The sequence below is a fragment of the Corylus avellana genome, chromosome ca8 (assembly GCF_901000735.1).
Source record: "Corylus avellana chromosome ca8, CavTom2PMs-1.0".
Classification (NCBI taxonomy): Eukaryota; Viridiplantae; Streptophyta; class Magnoliopsida; order Fagales; family Betulaceae; genus Corylus; species Corylus avellana.
The window spans coordinates 7,427,811-7,446,456 of NC_081548.1; the positions used below are offsets into that span (position 1 = coordinate 7,427,811).

The window sequence follows — 18,646 nt, forward strand, 5'->3', positions numbered from 1 at the left end:
TTTTTTTAATTTAAAAAAAATTAAATATGTGCCACGTGTTAACATCTAATTGGTCAACGTGTCAGTCCTAAAGGTCATCTAACGGTCAACAAACGGATGGACTAAGTCGGTCCTTTATCAAAACCTCAGAGAGGTTCTGTGATAAAAATGAAACCCCATGAGGGTATTTGGTATTTAACCCAATAAAAAATCTTTTTATTAGAAAAAAAAAATTAAAAATTTTGATTTTTTTTTTGATTTTTTTTTTTATAAAAATTGAAAATTTTTCATTTTTTTTTGTTTTTTAAAAAAACGTTTTCTTTTAAAATTTTTAAATAAAAATTTCCGTTTTAAGAAAAAAATTAAAATATTTTCGTTTAAAAAAATAAAATTTTCATTTTTAAAACATATTTTTTAAAAAAATCTAACAAAATAAAAATTGATTTTTTTTAAATAAAAATTTCGGTTTAAAAAGATCGTTTAAAAAATAAAATAATTTTTTAAATAAAAATAAAAATTTTTGTTTTGAATTTTAGGGGTATTTTTGTCATATTGATAAATATATAGGGACATTTTGATCTTTTTGCTAGCTTTGGTGGGGATATTGACAATGTTTTGGTAGTTTGGGGGGTGGGGTACATTGTCGCAATTAAAAGTTTGGGAGGAACATTATCAATTGGGTGGTAGTTTTTTGAGTGGAATATATAGACTTTACCCTAAAAAAAAATAATAAATTATTTTTTGACTTGCACCAATTGTTCTATTTATTTATTTTTTAAGGTTGTGATTGGAGGGAGCAAGGTGGATGGCACGACAACGTAGGAAATGAGGAGGGGAGAGGTCAAAATGATGAGAGAAGAGGTAATCTACATATGAGCTCAACATAAACAAAAATGATTTTGATTTAAACCAATAAAAATAAAATGGTTCTCTAGAAGGGATCAATAGTCAGAATACGAATCTCTCAATTTCAAATGAAAGGATGCTAAAAAGTTTATAAGAATTTCGGGTTGAATATATGGCTGAGAATGCAACTTCAAGCTTGGATATTTTATAAGTTGGTTATACTTTTCAATACACATAAACAAACTATTTCTACTTGTAGAATTCTTGATTAAATGAAGATGAATTATTTCACTGTCTATATTACATTTCACATATTTAAGAAGGTGTATATGGTGCCATGTCAGTTTCAATTTTTAATGACATGGCATCATGTAGACATTTGAATAGTTTAAAAACGAATCTTAACCATGAAATGGTTTATCTCCGTTTCAACTGTTGCTATAAATACGCTTGAGTAATGACCCCTTGGGTTGGTATTTAGTCCTTATTGATAGACGTAGGTAGTCAATTTCGAAAATCGACAGATGACAAATTAAGGGGATTAGCTTCCGAAATGGACCGATTCCTCTCAATCAATAAGAAGTCTATTTAATGATTGACAAAATCAACTGTATTAGTTATTTGGTTGCGAGAGTTTGAAGCAAATTGAACCTAAATCACCCAAGCAAATAGAGATATCAATGAGGAAATACAATGGTAGATTCAATTTGTATGAAGTAATTTTTTAAAACACCTAGAGGTGACATATGAAAATGAAAAAAAAAAAAAAAATGGTATCTAGGCTTAATTAACTCCTTTTAAAAATAACCTCTTAGAATTCTAAAAGCGAAAAAGAAACCCCCTCCACCCTTTCGTGTAAACTCCATCCACCTTTACATATTTCTTATTCTCCTACTTCGCCTAGTGAGCTCAACATTTGCACTAAAACATGTTGATTACTTGTTAAATTGAAAAGTCTTTTTTTTTTTCTTAACCATTTCATTAAAAGTAATACTAGATTTTATATTTTTATTATACAATTGTCTAATAATTATGACGTGACACTCCTAATTAATCCTTAAATTAATCGTTGTTAAATAAAAGAAAGATCCAATTAATGGTTCATTTGGAGTATCATGTTTATGTTGTTGAACAATTGTACTATCTAGCATTACTTTTTCTCATATCAGTTCGTAAGAAAACTTATAATTAAACATTGGCTCCGTTTGTTAATATTTTTAGAGTATATTTTGTTTAAAAAAGTATATTGATGTGACATAAAAGTGAAAGTAACTATGAATATTTTACGAGTAGTTTGTATTTTAGATTGTTTGTTAATGTTTTTGTTTTCAAAACAGAAAGCAAAAGGAAGAATGAAAAAACTTAAAAAAAAAAACAAAAAACTATCCTCTCAACCATGTCAATTTTATAGAATGGGTTGGAGGAAATTCCTCTAACCTAATTTGAAGGAAAATTTTATCCCACCCAATATGCAATGTCTCACTAGCTAAAGATTGCATTAATATCTCTCAAACTGGGTTGGATAAATTTTCTTTAACCTATTCTACAAAAGTGACATGTGTCTATTGAATATGTAAAAAACACATGTTTTTTTTAATAATAGGGACAAAGTTGGAATACATTTTATTAAAAACTCATGTGCATCTTATATGTTATTAAAAATATAGACATATGTCATTTTTATAGAGTAGGTTGAAAAAAATTCCTCTAACTAGTTTTGAGAAAAACTCCCTCCATAGTAATAAAAGTGGTGATAGACTCACCACCAACTGCTATTTTGTTTTTTTTTTTTTTTTTGAAATTGTAGGGGTATTTTTGTCTTATTCTAAAGGGCATTTATTATTTTTTTGGAGACAAAGAGGAGTAAATTAAAAACGAAATGTTAGTTTAAAGGGAACTTGTACTTTTCCCAAAAAGAAGTTGGTACATTTAACTTTTCAACCGGTGACACGCCCTTGATGGTGCACTCCCTGTCATATTAGAGGAAGAAAAGTTGAAGACAAATTGATGCAAAAAAAAAAAAAAAAAAAAGAAAAGTGAAAAGGAAAAAGAAGACAAGTAGTACCCAAAGTTGAAAAAATCCCGATGGCTCTCTCTCTCAACCGACAAGACCACGCGCGCCAGAGAAGCGCGTGGAGTATCCGAACATAGCATAAAGTGCCTTGTTGGGGGGGTGGGGTCCCACGGGGAGCATCGTTTAAAAATAAATCCGATTGTAGAGAGCAAAGTGTGGTATATAAAATGAAAAGGGTTGCGAGAGAGGACTCATAGCGGCCTTGACAATTATAGTAGAGACAAGTCAGCATTTCTCTCTCTCCGTTTCCCTTTTTATATTATTATTATTATTATTATTTATTATTTTTCGCCCTAGTCATTGTTTTCCACTATGACTTTCTTATATAAATACGGCCATCTCTCACAACGCCCTTCTGAGTTCTGATCAAGATTAGACTTCTCTCTTCGCCTGGAGCAGCTTCTCGCTAGCTCTTCCACCATGGGCGGCGATAAGGGAATCAGCCTCGAGGAGATCAAGAATGAGTCTGTTGATCTGGTACTCTCTCCCTCTCTTTTTCTCTATGATCTCTCTCGCTGTATCTGTTTGGCTTCCGAGAAAAACTTTTTTTGTGGAATCTAAGCGTTCTGCGCTGTATTTTCTCTCTGGAGCAATCCATGCATGTTGTTTGGGATTCATTTCCTTTCATTTTTTGTTTTTGTTTTTGTGAATATGTTGTTTCTGATCAAGAATGATATATATTTTTGTTCTGAATTTTCTTAATATATATATTATTTTGAGTTTTTTGTTTTTTTTGTTTTTTTAATTCCGAAATAAGTGGAAAATGAATTAATTATTTGTTCATGTATCTCGGAGATTTCCGCTTCGGGTGGTCTCGGAGGCCTAACCCTTTCTTTTGGGATAAGGAAAAAAGGAAAATCTACGACCAATCACATGGAATCCGCGGCTTGACAACGCAGGCTAACGCTTACCTCGTAGAACGTGGCTGACTAGGAGATCACCCCAATTGAGAATTTTCCATTTTCTCACCACCCGCAACCTCAAGCGCGTGTACGACACGCGGAGTTTTTTTTTTTTGGTTAAATCTATCAATTATTTGTTCTGTGGCAATTAAGTAATTCTAAGCAAAACGAATCCTCTTCTGTACTTGTAAATCGGTAACCTTATTTAAAAGCTGGTAATAGTGTATCTGTTGTTGCCGTTTTGTTATATCGTACGCGCCTGGTCATCTGTCTCTTCTGTTGCTGTTTTGTTTCGGGGATATGATAGTACTTCCGTAGTACTTTTTAACCTTACTGTTTTTTTTCCCTTTAATATTTACGATTTATTTATTTTAATCAGGATTCAGGAGTGAACTTCTTTTTCGGGATTTATTTAATTGTTTTAGTATTCCGAGGTACCGATTAAAAGAAAAAGATTTGTCTTTTGTATTACGAAGCTAAAATGGGTTTCATAATTCAAACGGGTTGAGTCAGGGGATGAGACGATTTTGTTGACTTGCGATTCCATCGGTTGTTGACATGTGATTTGTTCACATGGGCACTTTGCTAAGTTGACCACGTATCTTATATTAGGCCTCTGAAAATTGTTCGTATTATCTGTTTAATTTAATTATATTATGTATAATTTGTAGTAAATATCCAGTTGGAAACTGGTGTTTGGATTTCTTACCTGGGTTCGTGTAATAAAGTAAGTTTTGTTTGTGTGACTTAGTTGTTAAAAATAATAATTTTAAAATGGGATTTTTAAAAATGTAGTTAGTAAAATAATAATTTATCCTTTAAAATTATATATTTTTAAATATCATTTATGCGATTTAGTTCACTTTTGGTATGCATGGCTAAAAACACTCTTATTATGCCCATATTATTAGTTAATGGGAGTGGGAGGATTTCTCTCACTAAATCTGTCTGGATTGTCCAAAAGAAGGGAAAAAAAGAGAGAAAATAGTTGCCATGGTGGCCGGCAAGAAAAGAATATGGAATAAAGAACGTTTCCATCTTCAAAAAGGTCATGAGCAACACCATGATCTTAGCAAAGAGTATGGAATTTTAGTCATCACGAATTTTGGACATTTTTGAAGGTGGGTAACTCGAGAACCATTGGTGAACTCTAAACCTTAGGATGAACAGTTGGTAAATTTCTGTGTGATCTATCTATAGAATCAGATGAAATTTGTTATCATCAGATGCTTATATGGCAAGTTGCATTTTATAAATTTCATTCTGATGACTAAATAATTTTGGGTCTTGAAGAATATTAAACGTTGACTTTTTTTTTTTTTGGGTTAACAGGAACGAATTCCAGTTGAGGAAGTGTTTGAGCAGCTGAAATGTACGAGGGAGGGTCTAACAGCCGAGGAAGGAGCCAACAGGCTTCAAGTTTTTGGACCAAACAAACTAGAAGAGAAAAAGGTCGACTGCATGACCTCTTGTAGATGACAATTGTTTCCTCCTCTTTATTTTGCCATATTATTTTCTTTTCTGTTGGCATGCAATGATATCATGTTTTGCTAACAGGAAAGCAAACTTCTCAAGTTTTTGGGTTTTATGTGGAACCCATTGTCTTGGGTCATGGAAGCTGCTGCTATCATGGCTATAGCCTTGGCAAATGGCAGTGGAAAGCCTCCGGATTGGCAGGACTTTGTTGGTATCGTTGTCCTATTGCTGATAAACTCCACAATCAGTTTCATTGAAGAAAATAATGCTGGTAATGCAGCTGCAGCCCTTATGGCTGGTCTTGCTCCCAAGACTAAGGTGAAAAAAACATTACAAACTTTGTATGCTTAAGTTCGTTTTGCTACTATTCTCTTCTATTTTCTTTTTTCTTTTTGGTTGATTAGTTTCTTGTGGGGTGACAAAATGCAGGTTCTGAGAGATGGTCGATGGACTGAACAAGATGCTGCAATTTTGGTTCCTGGAGACATTATCAGCATTAAATTGGGAGATATTGTTCCTGCTGATGCTCGTCTCCTTGAGGGTGATCCGTTAAAGATTGATCAATCTGCTCTTACTGGAGAATCCCTTCCTGTCACCAAGAACCCCTCAGATGAAGTATTTTCTGGCTCAACATGTAAACAGGGTGAAATAGAAGCAGTCGTGATTGCCACTGGTGTCCACACCTTTTTTGGTAAAGCTGCCCATTTGGTGGACAGCACCAATCAAGTTGGTCACTTCCAGAAAGTTCTCACTGCAATCGGTAATTTCTGTATTTGTTCGATTGCTGTTGGAATCGTCATTGAGCTTATAGTCATGTACCCAATACAACATCGCAAGTATAGGGACGGAATTGACAATCTACTGGTTCTCTTGATCGGAGGAATTCCTATTGCCATGCCAACTGTTTTGTCTGTCACAATGGCTATTGGTTCCCACAGGCTTTCTCAGCAAGGTGCCATCACAAAGAGAATGACTGCCATTGAAGAAATGGCAGGCATGGATGTTCTCTGCAGTGACAAAACAGGGACTCTAACTCTGAATAAGTTGACCGTTGACAGAAACTTGGTTGAAGTGTTTGCTAAGGGCGTGGAGAAAGAGTATGTTATCCTTCTTGCAGCAAGGGCTTCTAGGACTGAAAATCAAGATGCTATTGATGCTGCTATTGTAGGGATGCTTGCAGATCCTAAGGAGGTAAGGTTTTGGAGTCATTCCCGCCCCCAGCCCCCTTCCCTGGTGTTTTGTATTGATTTACATTAATCATGCTGTATGTTTATGGTATTATTAATTGGGCAGGCAAGAGCTGGTATAAGAGAGATTCATTTCCTTCCATTCAACCCCGTAGATAAGAGGACTGCTCTGACCTACATTGATGAGAATGGAAATTGGCATCGTGCTAGTAAAGGTGCTCCTGAGCAGGTAACCTGGTTTATCCTATGTTGTCATATGATACAAATATTTACGAAATAATCATTCACATGTTTCTAATCTCTTTAAACAGATATTAACCCTTTGCAACTGCAAGGAGGATGTTAAGAAAAGGGCTCATTCAGTGATTGATAAATTTGCAGAACGTGGACTTCGATCTTTAGCTGTTGGAAGACAGGTTTGCAACCATAACATTATGTATATCTAATGTCGAGTTAGTTCAATTCCTAATCTCATTGTTTCCTTTATGATTTTTTTTTTCTTCAGGAAGTACCTGAGAAGACAAAAGAGAGTGCAGGGGCACCGTGGCAGTTTGTTGGTTTGTTGCCTTTGTTTGATCCTCCCAGGCATGACAGTGCAGAAACCATCAGAAGGGCCCTTAACCTTGGTGTGAATGTCAAGATGATTACTGGTAGATCTCATTCAAGCACCAGTCCCCTAATGCTTGTATTTATTTTTACTGTTCTTTCATCGCTTAAGGTTTTTACTCTTTTCCCTCAATTGCCAGGGGACCAGCTTGCCATTGCCAAGGAAACTGGTCGGAGGCTTGGAATGGGCACAAACATGTACCCCTCTTCTTCATTGCTTGGCCAAGACAAGGATGCTTCCATTGCAGCCCTCCCGGTAGACGAGTTGATTGAGAAGGCTGATGGATTTGCTGGAGTTTTTCCAGGTATATATCTGGATATATATTTCTTATTTTATCCCACCTGTTGTGTTCCTCTTCTGCTTCTTCTTCTTTTTCTTCTTCTCATGTGAGCTAGCTATAATTCTTCTCATACGTGTCCATTGGTGAATGCTGCAATAAAGATTCGTCTTTCCCTTCTTCTCATACATGCACCGTTTTTCTATGTCGAATTCCCAATTTTCCCAATTTTTACCCATGTTCTTGCTTGAGTATTGAATGCCGTATTAATTCCAACAGTGTAATCCTTAAGTTTCACGGTCATAACCGTGCTTCCTTATTCTAACTCTCCTTTGAATCCGGTAGAACACAAATATGAGATTGTGAAGAAGCTGCAAGAGAAGAAGCACATTTGTGGAATGACAGGGGATGGTGTCAATGACGCCCCTGCTTTAAAGAAGGCAGATATTGGAATTGCTGTTGCTGATGCTACTGATGCTGCTAGAGGTGCTTCAGACATTGTCCTCACTGAACCCGGTTTGAGTGTCATTATAAGTGCCGTGCTAACCAGCAGGGCTATTTTCCAAAGGATGAAGAATTATACGGTTAGTTACATTTCATCTTCTTTGATTGCAGATGTTGAGGTTCAGTTATATTCAAGAGGAGTCTAAGTACTCTCCTGTCTTGTTTACCCTTCTTTTTGCAGATCTATGCAGTTTCAATCACTATTCGTATAGTGGTAAGTGTCCTATTAGTTTAAGGTAGAGATGTTATGATGTAATTTAGTAATTCCATTGAAATTCTAATATGTTTGATAACCATTCTCAATCTGGCAGTTCGGCTTCATGTTTATTGCTTTGATATGGAAGTTTGACTTTGCACCATTCATGGTTCTAATTATCGCCATCCTAAATGACGGTGAGACATATTTTAAGTCATTTTGAATCTGTCTCTCATGCAGTTTAGCATGACTAAATTAGCACTACCATCATACCATGAGTCTGATTTTGTCCACTACCATCCCTCTAGGCACAATTATGACGATATCAAAGGACCGGGTGAAGCCATCTCCACAGCCAGACAGCTGGAAACTGAGAGAAATTTTTGCTACTGGAGTTGTGCTTGGAGGTTACATGGCACTAATGACAGTGATCTTCTTCTGGGCTATGAAAGAAACTAACTTTTTCTCGGTAATTATATATCCTGTCTCGTTTAAATAAATTGACTTACTAGTTTGGGCAGTGACCCACAACCCAACATTGCCCCACTTCCCTTTTTGTTGCTTATTTTACCCCTTTTTACTAACATGGTAAATGGCAAAGCGTTGGGGAATTTATCATATTTCAACATTACCACAATTCAACAATGTCAAAGTGTCCCTAGAATTCTCTTTATCTAATGTACATTCGTTCTTTTTTTTTTTCTTTGTCATTATTTATATTCTTTTTTTTTTGGTGGTCAATTCTATTTCCTCTAGCATTTTTTAGAGCATCAACAGATGAAGGTTAAAAATGAATGTAACAGTTTAATAAAGAGGCTTAAAAGAAAAAGAGCGAGTTTTCTGAAAAGGATTAATAATATTTTAAGAAGTTTGTAGAACCTTTAATATTAATTTCTTTGTTTACATTTGCCTTTATTTATTGAACAATTTATTTTCTATGGAGCAGCTTATCATTTTTTATAGCTTTCTTGAAGTCCACGTACTCACTTAAAATTCTTGTATTCAGTTGGTTAACTTTTTTTTTTTTTTTGGGTGCCTGAGATAATAAACTTATTGTCATCAATTGTTAATTATCATTTATAAAGTGCTGCAATTAGCATTGTACATTATTATATTTGAACTAAATTTATCCACTTGTTGATTATTTGATCATAATGCTACTTATCAATCCGTCTAAAATGATGAAATCGTTATCTGAATACTCTATAAGCAAATAAGGATGGTTAAGGAACTCAATGGAAACTAATCAATTTATCTTGTTTTCATTCTACTATGCTTCAAATGTTTACTTGATAATTAATTTAGTTTTTTTTTGTACTATATTAATACTTGATCTATTAGTGTTATATTATTATTTTTTTTTCCGATCTTGCCCCATTAAATTAAAATCCAGGCTCTACCAGTTATTTTGGTTCTATTTCTTCCGATACTATCTATTTACCACTTTTTGTAATGCAGGACAAGTTTGGTGTGAGGCCACTGAGGTTTAGAGATACTGAAATGATGGCAGCTTTATACCTGCAAGTTAGTATTATAAGCCAAGCACTTATTTTCGTCACAAGGTCTCGCAGCTGGTCCTTTGTTGAACGACCTGGATTTCTATTGCTGACTGCTTTTGTACTTGCTCAGCTGGTAAGTTCTTATCTGAGGAGAGGCATTTATTCTCTCTTTTCTAGTTCTAGGCGGAACTTGCCTTCTCAAACATTAAAAACTGATGAAATGAGTGTCTGGCTGTGTGTTGTGGCGAGGAATACTTTCATCGTTTTTGGAATATCTATGATAGTTGTGTCATATAGTTTACATAGATGTACCTTCTATAAGATTTCATCCTTTTCCTGAAATTGAGACTTCCCTAGGCTATCTAAAATGGAGTTAATTCAGCATTTATTTTTCATGAATGAGTTAATTTAACATTTTAATGAAGTCAGAGCATTGCAGTCTTATGAATAGGGTGTCATAATATCATATCTGTTCTGGTGTTCATAAGGCACTACTATAAAATGGAGGTGCTCCTGTGCACTCCCGGATTTAGTTAGAGAGAAGCTCTGGATACCCGGTGCCAAATCAACCAAAAAAAAAAAAAAATGGAGTTGCTCATCTATATATCATGGCAATGTAATTGGTCATTTAGAAGAAGTGACAAAGCACGGTAAATGGATTCACCTTCCATGTCTATGTCACAGTTTGCGTGTTACATTATCATATTTGGATGGATGAACATAGTTGAGTGAGTCCATTGGTTTTAGCAGGTTACCGTTCGGTATTCTTTTCGTGTTCTTATGTGTTAGATGTGAAGAGTTGTTATATTGATTTGTAAGTCAAAATGGTTAATTCTCTCTTCAACACGGTACACAGGTAGCAACTTTCATAGCAGTCTATGCAAATTGGGGTTTTGCACGGATAAAAGGATGTGGCTGGGGTTGGGCTGGTGTAATCTGGCTTTACAGTCTTGTAACATATGTCCCACTTGATCTCTTGAAATTTGCAATCCGCTACATTCTGAGTGGGAAGGCCTGGGATAACCTTTTGGAGAACAAGGTATGGTTTTGTCCAATTATGTTCTTATTATATGATTGGCATTGTTGCTAACTACTAGAATGATCTGTCTCTTGTTTTTTATTTGACTGTTTTTCTGCTTCTCCACAACAACAGACTGCCTTTACTACTAAGAAAGACTATGGGAAAGAAGAGAGAGAAGCACAATGGGCAGCTGCACAGAGGACCCTACACGGTCTTCAACCTCCTGAATCCTCCAACATTTTCCATGAGAAGACTAGTTACAGGGAGCTTTCAGAGATTGCAGAGCAAGCCAAGCGACGGGCCGAGGTTGCAAGGTAAGCTGCTATTAATTTTAGTTATTATACTATATGCTATCATGAAAAAGCATTCTTGTGTAAATCAAACGAAAACCGTTTCTTATAAAAGATGGTGTGAATTTGTGGTTGCAGGCTAAGGGAGCTAAATACACTGAAGGGGCACGTTGAGTCAGTGGTGAAGCTGAAAGGACTCGACATTGATACAATTCAGCAGCATTACACTGTTTGAGAGTCTTCCATATGAACTCAAAAGTGTCATCTTCTCCCAGAGAAAGCTAACTATGATGACGAAGAAAGACTACAATCCCCATCTCTAGTTTAGAATGATAAATCCTTTTGGTAAAATTCAAATAGTTACTATTGCTTGTTATCTACGCAAGTGCAGAGGAAAGGACACTGTTCTGTTTTAAAGCCAAATAATATGATTTGCAGAGTCCCTTCTTTCCTTTTTAGTGTTTCCTTTTTTCTTGAGAATTTATCTTCTTCCAGTCGATTGTTGGGGGATTGCATTATTACCATACTTCAGAACATGAATCTGTAGTTCTGATGGCTTCCCATGAAATTATAGATCAAGATCAGTGCCTTCAAAAAAAAAAAAAAGACAAAGAAAGAAAAGAGAGACCTTAACTTCTCTCTGTCTCTCTCTCATGCGTGCTTCAAGTGTTGTAATTCATGAAATGATCAAAGAAATCATGCAGACTGATTTCTTTCTTCTTACATCAATAGGAATCTCTTTTATTTGCTAGAAACAATTCATCTCTTATAGAGAGCTTTTGAATCAACATTACAAAGAAAAATTCTTGACCAATCCCTTTGTTTTTGGTGGATACCAACAACCCCTTATCTTATTATATGTTTCAAGATCAAATTTGGAGGGTCTTTTTGTAAATTCCCCCTTCTGCTTTTGAAAAATGCCCTAATCTTGTGCCTTTTGGGAAGCTTTCAAGTAACAATTCTAGGTTTAGATTTTGTTTTGATGCATCTAACGGTATACAAAGTGTCATGCTGTTTAAAAATTTTAAATAATATGATAACATATATTATTAAATCTATGAAATCTAATCTACATCATGATATGATTCCTTAATGGTAAAGTAAACCCTAAACTTGTAACGACTCAGGAAAGGAAAAGCACGAATATCTCAAAAGGACTAGTCCATTTAAAACTTTTTTATAATTATTTATAAAGCACAGGTTCACGTAGTAACTAAACAATGAACAACTGATCTTCCCAATATGGGACGGGAGTGATAATATATAACTGCTATAATTAAAATTCAAATAAACGTACACATTGAGTTAAAATAATTTATTTTGGGGGTAAATACTAGTTCACCATGGTACAATCGCGCCTAATTTCACCTTGTCCTCCAGTCTTAACCCCGACCCGCCCAAGCTTAGTAATGGCAGCAACAAAAGCCCTTCTGAAGCCTGAGTTGCTGGAAGCAAAAAAGTTGACAATATTTCTCGATCTCTTGTCGGTAAACAAACATTGATCAGAGGTGAAAAGACCCTTCCCCTGCTGAAGATTCTTGTAGTACACGTTGTCAAATGCTCGAGGTGTTACTGGGTCCATGTTAATGGCGATTCTCGGGTCAACCCTTTTCGGGCACATTTGTTGGAGCTCCTTTGCGTATACCGGGTTAAGTGTCGGGTCTATCTTGTTCTTGCTTTTGAAGTTGTAGATCCGGTTGGAGAATCGGCCGCAGTGTGCGAACCCCAGAGAATGTGCTCCTGCAATCACTCATTTTTCTTTAGGAAACTACATGAAAGAAAAAAAAAAATTTTATATAGATTTGTAGCATTAGGGTCCATTTGGTTTTGTGATTTCAAAACGCGTTATTTAAAAATATAGCAATATGAAAATTCGATTTTTAAAAATGTAGTTAACATTTAGTAAAACCACAATTTAGCCTTTAAAATTGTTCTCTTTTTAAAAACACCCCATTTTATGAGATTTGAAAAAGAAGATTTTTTATGCTACTTTTAAAAACCCACTTGCAAATACTTTCCGCAATTTTATTTAAAACTGTACATGTTATGGTTTTTAGGAATCAAATCCTCATCGGTTCATTTGAACCGAAAAATGTCCGTTCTCTATATTTGATGGGCATTTTTGTCTCAAAAAAGTGAAAAGACAAAAAAATTTAATGTAATAAGTGTCATGTGAACTGTCGGTCGATTTAAAAGAGACATGTAATAAATTTTTATTTTTTTGAGGGGTAGGTGGATATAGTATTTGACAAGTATCCTAGTCCACACAGAGAGTAAAGGAATATAGAGTACCTGATAGTGCGACTAAATCAGTGAGAGATAGGCCATGTTTGGCAAACAAGGAAGAGAGCTGGTCCAGATTAAAATCAGGAGAAGGGAGATGGTGGAAGACACCAGCCTTGGAAGAGAACCTCCCATCAAGTCTTCCTAATTCCACATCATAGTATGGTCCCCCTGCCTGCATTCACCAACTCAATTATTCAAACAATCTCTTTACTAGTCAATTTCCTCAAACCAATAATGGTCGGTTAAAGTTATCAATAATAGTCTTGTACCCATCACTGCCAAATAAACAAACAAAAAAGTTGTTCATAAAAAAAAAAAAAAAAAAAAGTAACCTTTTTTTAATAGAATTTTTCTCGAAATTGAGTCGGAGTAAATTGTTCGAACCAGTATATAAAATTGTAATGTGTCCTTTGAATACCTAGGAAACTTGTTTTACTTAATTCTTTTGAACTTTTAGTACATCAAACTTTTAAAAGTTTGTAATGCCACCCGTTAGGACTTGACAACAAATGAGTGAAATTACCTTTATACCTAGCCAAATTTATAAACTTACTTGCCTTAATTAAAGAGAAATGCTGTGCCTTATTTTTCTACTCTTTTTTTTTTTTTTTTTTTATCAAATTTTTACAAATTCTTGTAGGTTTATATGTGGGTCCTACATATTCAATGGTTTAAAAATGATTAGGAGAATAAAGCCGAGCAGTTCTCTTAATTCAATAATTTATTTTTTATTTTTTATTTTTTATAAAAAAAATCGTATTTTTGTTATCCACACAACAATTTTTATAGAGCGGATAGAAAGAAATTGCTTGAAAAATAATGTTTCCTTATTTATGAGTGAGGAGAGATGCTTCAAATATTTACCAAAACAACCACATCCCTGGTGGCCAAGGCCAAGATATCAGCACACGAAACCTTATTCCGGCAACTGGGGACACTATCAACGGCAGCTTTGGCTTTGATCACCGTGTCAAACCCATCGCCGGCGAGTGAAAGATTATCCGAACTATCCTTCTCCGATCCCCGGTTTCCTGAAGCCAGCATGACCGAAGCATCACAGCCCTGTCGCATTAACAAAACAAAACCCCACCCCACCCGCCTTAAAAAGAATGAAAAAAAAAAAAAAAGCCAACAAAAAAATAAGGAGGAAAACATTTTCCAGAAAACGAAACCTGGACGAAACAGTCGTGGAAAAAGAGCCGGAGAGTGGCCGGAGCCGTCACGAATGTATGGTGGAATTTCTTATTGACGGCGGAGCGGACGATGGACTCAACATTCGGGCAGGAGTGGCGGTAATAGTTATGATGAAGAGCATAAGTTGAAGTGAAGTGGAGGAGGATAAGGGAGGAAAGAAAAAGCAGGCATTTTGTGGTGCACATGATGATTTTTGTGCTGATTGTTGTAGTGTCGGTTGTAAGGTGTGATTGGGTTTGGTAATTGCAATAATGTGTTATTTATAAGCAAAAAAAGGGGGGGAATGAGATCACATTTTCACAGCGCGGTTGCTTTCATGTTTCAAAAGAATCACAGGTGTGGAATTTGGAGTCAGAAGGACAAGAACAGATAAAGCCAACCCACAAAAAAAAACAAAAAAACAAAGAAGCTTGATTGGTGAAAAGCAGAAGAAATCTCATCACCAGTTTAATTGGCTTTTGACAGACAGAAGACATAAACCTATGACTGTAACTTTACCCACTACGACAGAATTATATGGGCTTTTTTATTTTTATTTTTTTGTAAATGTCACGAGTCACATGTCGTGCACAAGTTAATTACATGAGCATGTGCAACCCAAACTTAACAGTAAAAGTTTTGATGGGGCCTGGGAAAACAGGTTCTGACTAATATGACAGGTGGCTTGATCAAAATTGAAGGTAAGGCCAAAAACGTTTTGAGGTCTTTTTAATTTTAAAATCTTTCTTTTAGCTTTTTTAAGATATAAAATTACTAATCAATTTTTTAGTTAATATATTATTCTCCAAAAAGGTAGCCGAAGCCACCCATGCGGTCAGCATGGGTGGCCACCCCTTGTTTGGTCACCCGAGGTGACTGAAACCACTTTTATTTTGGCTCGGCCATCTCCATTTTAGCTATTCGGAGTGGCTGAACCAGCCACCTCTATATATATATATATATATATATATATATATATGTTTTTTTTTTTATGGACAAGTACGTGACAGTTCTATGTGATGATAGTGTGACAGAACCTAACGGAGGCACTAAGTTGATATTTTTTTATAAGTCAAATACCATTTATGGTAGGATTTGAACCATAGGTGAAAAAAATAAAAATGTGCAAACCCAGGTGCTAATAAAGTATTTAATCCAAAAGTTTAAATTTTTAAATGTTTTAAAATCTTCCTTTTATTAGCCTTTTAAGAAGTAAGATTAGTAATCAAATTTTCATATTCAAGTTTTAAGGGTTGATGGACAATGCAATACATCATAATGGTATGGGAGTGAAATAGGAGATGAGTATATTGCATTACTCTATTATGGTAGGATAAACAATTGTAAGTAAGATTTAATTAGTTGCGTACTAAAATCAACAACATTTATTTATTTATTTCTTGAAATATTTTATATTCATTTATTGAAAAAAAAAAATCAAGAGCATAAAGCCCTTACATCAGAGAGCATAAAACTCTGATAAATCATAACTAAGTTATGAGGTCACAACAACATTTAATTAGTTGTATACTAAAATCCACAACATGCGGTTGGAACTCGAAACAACGATCAATTAAAATTTGTTGTGTCGAATAGTAAGTACAACATATAATTTTTTTTTTTGTAATCAATGCAGGAAAGGGGGGCATGTTGCAAAGCTCTTTAGGTGCTAATCACTATTGCATTTTGGTACAGATAATGTATTATAATAATAAATGTGGAAGAGGCATCTTAGAAAATGAAATAAAGTCTTATGCAATGTGGTGACAAGAGGAAAGGAATTAACTTTTCAACTGCTACATTTGTAAAGAGGTGTGGAGATGTGGGCAAAAATTTTAGTCTTTTATTTTTATGGCCGACTTCATTTGTGGGCACATCACTTGGGTTAATTTATATTATCATTCTCTCTTGTATTTATTGTAAGCACATGGGTTCATTGGTTCATTGTTTCCTCTTCATAAAGCATCCACAGGAAGGTGATCTTTCCAAAACAACTTGCGATTTCCTCTCTTTATTTGCCATTTGGTGCCTCTCTCTATCCTCCTTTATTTTTTTATCTCTCTCTATATAAGAACCTAATTCAAGTTGGACTCTCCTTCTTAACACTAGGTATAAAAGGACTGGAAGAATTATTATGCATTGAGTATACTTTTCTCTTAGGAACTGACTTAGGCGTTAGAGTTTCTCCGACATAGATGCCGGCAGAACTTTTGATGCTCTTGCCATTCTACAGCGATCGTGGGAACGCGAAGAATGCCTCGAAGAACGTGTTGTTCACACCATACCGAAAACTATTAGATCGAAAAATGTTCTAACATGTAGCAAATCAAAAGATTGGTTGCTAGTAGGCACATTTCTGGTGGCAGCTAAGGGTCTTGGTTGCCACAACGAGAAGATTGAATTGAAATCAACTGAATTAGAGTCGTTGTAGAGAAACTTCATGCCGGAAGCACCAGTTAAGAGGGCTTTACTAATAAGACCACACGTTTAGTTCATTACAACTGTGCGACTAATAAAGTCTCTTATTATTGAACAAAAGACTTAAATTTGAGTCTTGCTATGTCAAGAGGCTAAGGTTTAACAAAAAGAATAATGGTAGAAACCATATTTTTATTTTACAACTATCACACAATAATGATGTAGCAGTTTCAACCATCATTTGGATCAATTATTGTTAATAATAATAATAATAATAATTCAATGGTTGATTATAATTCTCACGTCAATATTATAAAATAAAAAATGTGATATATAATAATACTCTCAAAAGAAAAAGAGAAGACTACCTCCCGCTATATAGCTCATTGATTCAAAATTCCAAATGGACCCCCCAAAAAAAAGAAAAAGTAACCTTTTAAAAATTATTAAAAAAATTGGATTACATTGATTTTGGCTTGATTGCAATCAATGCATAAAAGTTTATATATGAAAATAAATTGCTGTAAAGTGTAAACACTTGAACTGCAATTTATCAACTGTTGAGTCACCTAAAACCTAACTATTCAATATTACATGAACCACGCCCCTTTAATTAAGGAGTTTGAGAAGACCAAAAAAAGCGGTTTAACTTTCATGGCATTCAACATACGAATATTAATTTGATTGTTAATTCTTTGCATGGGACCCATTTTCTCCATTTTTTTTTTTTTTTGACTTCAATTGCAGTAAATATAATTAGGAAGAAGTTAATTTTATTGTTTACTCCGTTCAAGATTGATGGTATCCAAAGTATCTAGAATGCCAGATTTTCAAGTCATTGATAGAATTAATACAAAGCTTTGTTTGGTAGTATGTTTTGGGGAATGTTTCTTGGGGGGTTTGTTTGAAAAAAAAAAGTGCTTTGAAGAATTTTTTGGGGTTTGTTTGAAAAAAAAAAAAGTGCTTTGAAGAATTTTTTTGGGGTTTGTTTGAAAAAAAAGTGCTTTGAAGTGAGGTAAAGGTAGAAAAACGTTTGTATGTTTTTATGTGTTGGGGGTTATTTGTAAATGTCTTGTTTTCATAAGAAAAAACAAAAGACATGTGTAAGATATATGGTATCCTAAGTTTGGATAATGAGAGAGAAAAGAGCAAGGAAACGTTAACATGGAAGTGACACTTGAGAAAAGCATATCTTGACTTTTTCTTTTACACTTTTAGGGTTTTGGTTATTTTACTGTGCAGTCACGGTTGTGTTAATTACCAAGGACCACACTGTAGTTTTGAAGAAGTATACGATGGAATTATCCTCAGAAATCTAACATGATTCTCGTGCCACACTTATCTCCATTTCCACTTGATTACCATTCTTGACGTGCTTCATCTTCTTACCTTGTTCACATTGTCCTGTTGGGTTAACAATAGATGTATAACCACAACAAAGCAACATCATAGAAGTTTAAAGTTTTTAATTCTCAAGCTCAAGTCAAGCCAAGTAATGTTAAAAATTATACTTTTTATCTTATCGCTATTCCATTTTCTTGGCGTGACAACGCCAATCAACTTTTGAATTATTATTATTATTTTTAGTAATATTAAATACTACACACTCATCCCACCTACTAGGTTGACGAAGTAATACCCAACAATCGTTTGATTTTTTTTTTTCTTAGAAAAAAAAAGAAAAGCTAATGGATAATGCCATATCAACCCATTGGGATAAATGTGAAATGGAAGTGCAATATGTAGCATTACTTTTTTTTTTTTTTTTTTTTTTTAAAAAAAAAAATGGTGAAAACTTCACTATAACCCCTTGAACTTCTACCCGATTTGACAAACTCCTCTTAAACTTTCAAATCTCTTAATTTAAACCTCTGAACTTTCAATTGCTCTTAATGTGAACCCCTCCGTTAA

General features: G+C 34.6%; 2 protein-coding genes across 2 annotated transcripts; one reads left to right on the forward strand and one right to left on the reverse strand.

Annotated features, from left to right (window-relative positions):
* Nucleotides 1–3,218: 3,218 nt before the first annotated feature.
* Nucleotides 3,219–11,310, forward strand: LOC132190372 (plasma membrane ATPase 4). Its single transcript, XM_059605346.1, has 16 exons — nt 3,219–3,376; nt 5,134–5,253; nt 5,359–5,595; nt 5,707–6,468; nt 6,571–6,693; nt 6,776–6,880; nt 6,970–7,114; nt 7,211–7,375; nt 7,694–7,932; nt 8,034–8,066; nt 8,164–8,245; nt 8,357–8,517; nt 9,507–9,680; nt 10,404–10,586; nt 10,701–10,882; nt 10,997–11,310. The coding sequence occupies exons 1-16, from the start codon at nt 3,320–3,322 to the stop codon at nt 11,091–11,093; spliced, it is 2,865 nt and encodes a 954-aa protein (XP_059461329.1). The 5' UTR covers nt 3,219–3,319; the 3' UTR covers nt 11,094–11,310.
* Nucleotides 11,311–12,002: 692 nt separating this feature from the next.
* Nucleotides 12,003–14,604, reverse strand: LOC132189363 (peroxidase 16-like). Its single transcript, XM_059604077.1, has 4 exons — nt 14,317–14,604; nt 14,009–14,206; nt 13,151–13,316; nt 12,003–12,598 (listed from the first exon to the last, which is right to left on the reverse strand). Exons 1-4 carry the CDS (start codon nt 14,521–14,523, stop codon nt 12,192–12,194), a joined length of 978 nt encoding a protein of 325 aa, XP_059460060.1. The 5' UTR covers nt 14,524–14,604; the 3' UTR covers nt 12,003–12,191.
* Nucleotides 14,605–18,646: the final 4,042 nt, after the last annotated feature.

Bases quoted from the DNA above. Each gene is read 5' to 3' on its own strand.
- LOC132190372 (XM_059605346.1), top strand. From the start codon at position 3,320: ATGGGCGGCGATAAGGGAATCAGCCTCGAGGAGATCAAGAATGAGTCT. The intron at 5,254-5,358 runs GTCGACTGCATG...TTTTGCTAACAG, and splicing joins ACAAACTAGAAGAGAAAAAG to GAAAGCAAACTTCTCAAGTT. The intron at 6,469-6,570 runs GTAAGGTTTTGG...TTAATTGGGCAG, and splicing joins TGCTTGCAGATCCTAAGGAG to GCAAGAGCTGGTATAAGAGA.
- LOC132189363 (XM_059604077.1), bottom strand. From the start codon at position 14,523: ATGTGCACCACAAAATGCCTGCTTTTTCTTTCCTCCCTTATCCTCCTC. The intron at 14,207-14,316 runs GTTTCGTTTTCT...TTAATGCGACAG, and splicing joins TCCACGACTGTTTCGTCCAG to GGCTGTGATGCTTCGGTCAT. The intron at 13,317-14,008 runs GTAAATATTTGA...TGGTGAATGCAG, and splicing joins CCAGGGATGTGGTTGTTTTG to GCAGGGGGACCATACTATGA.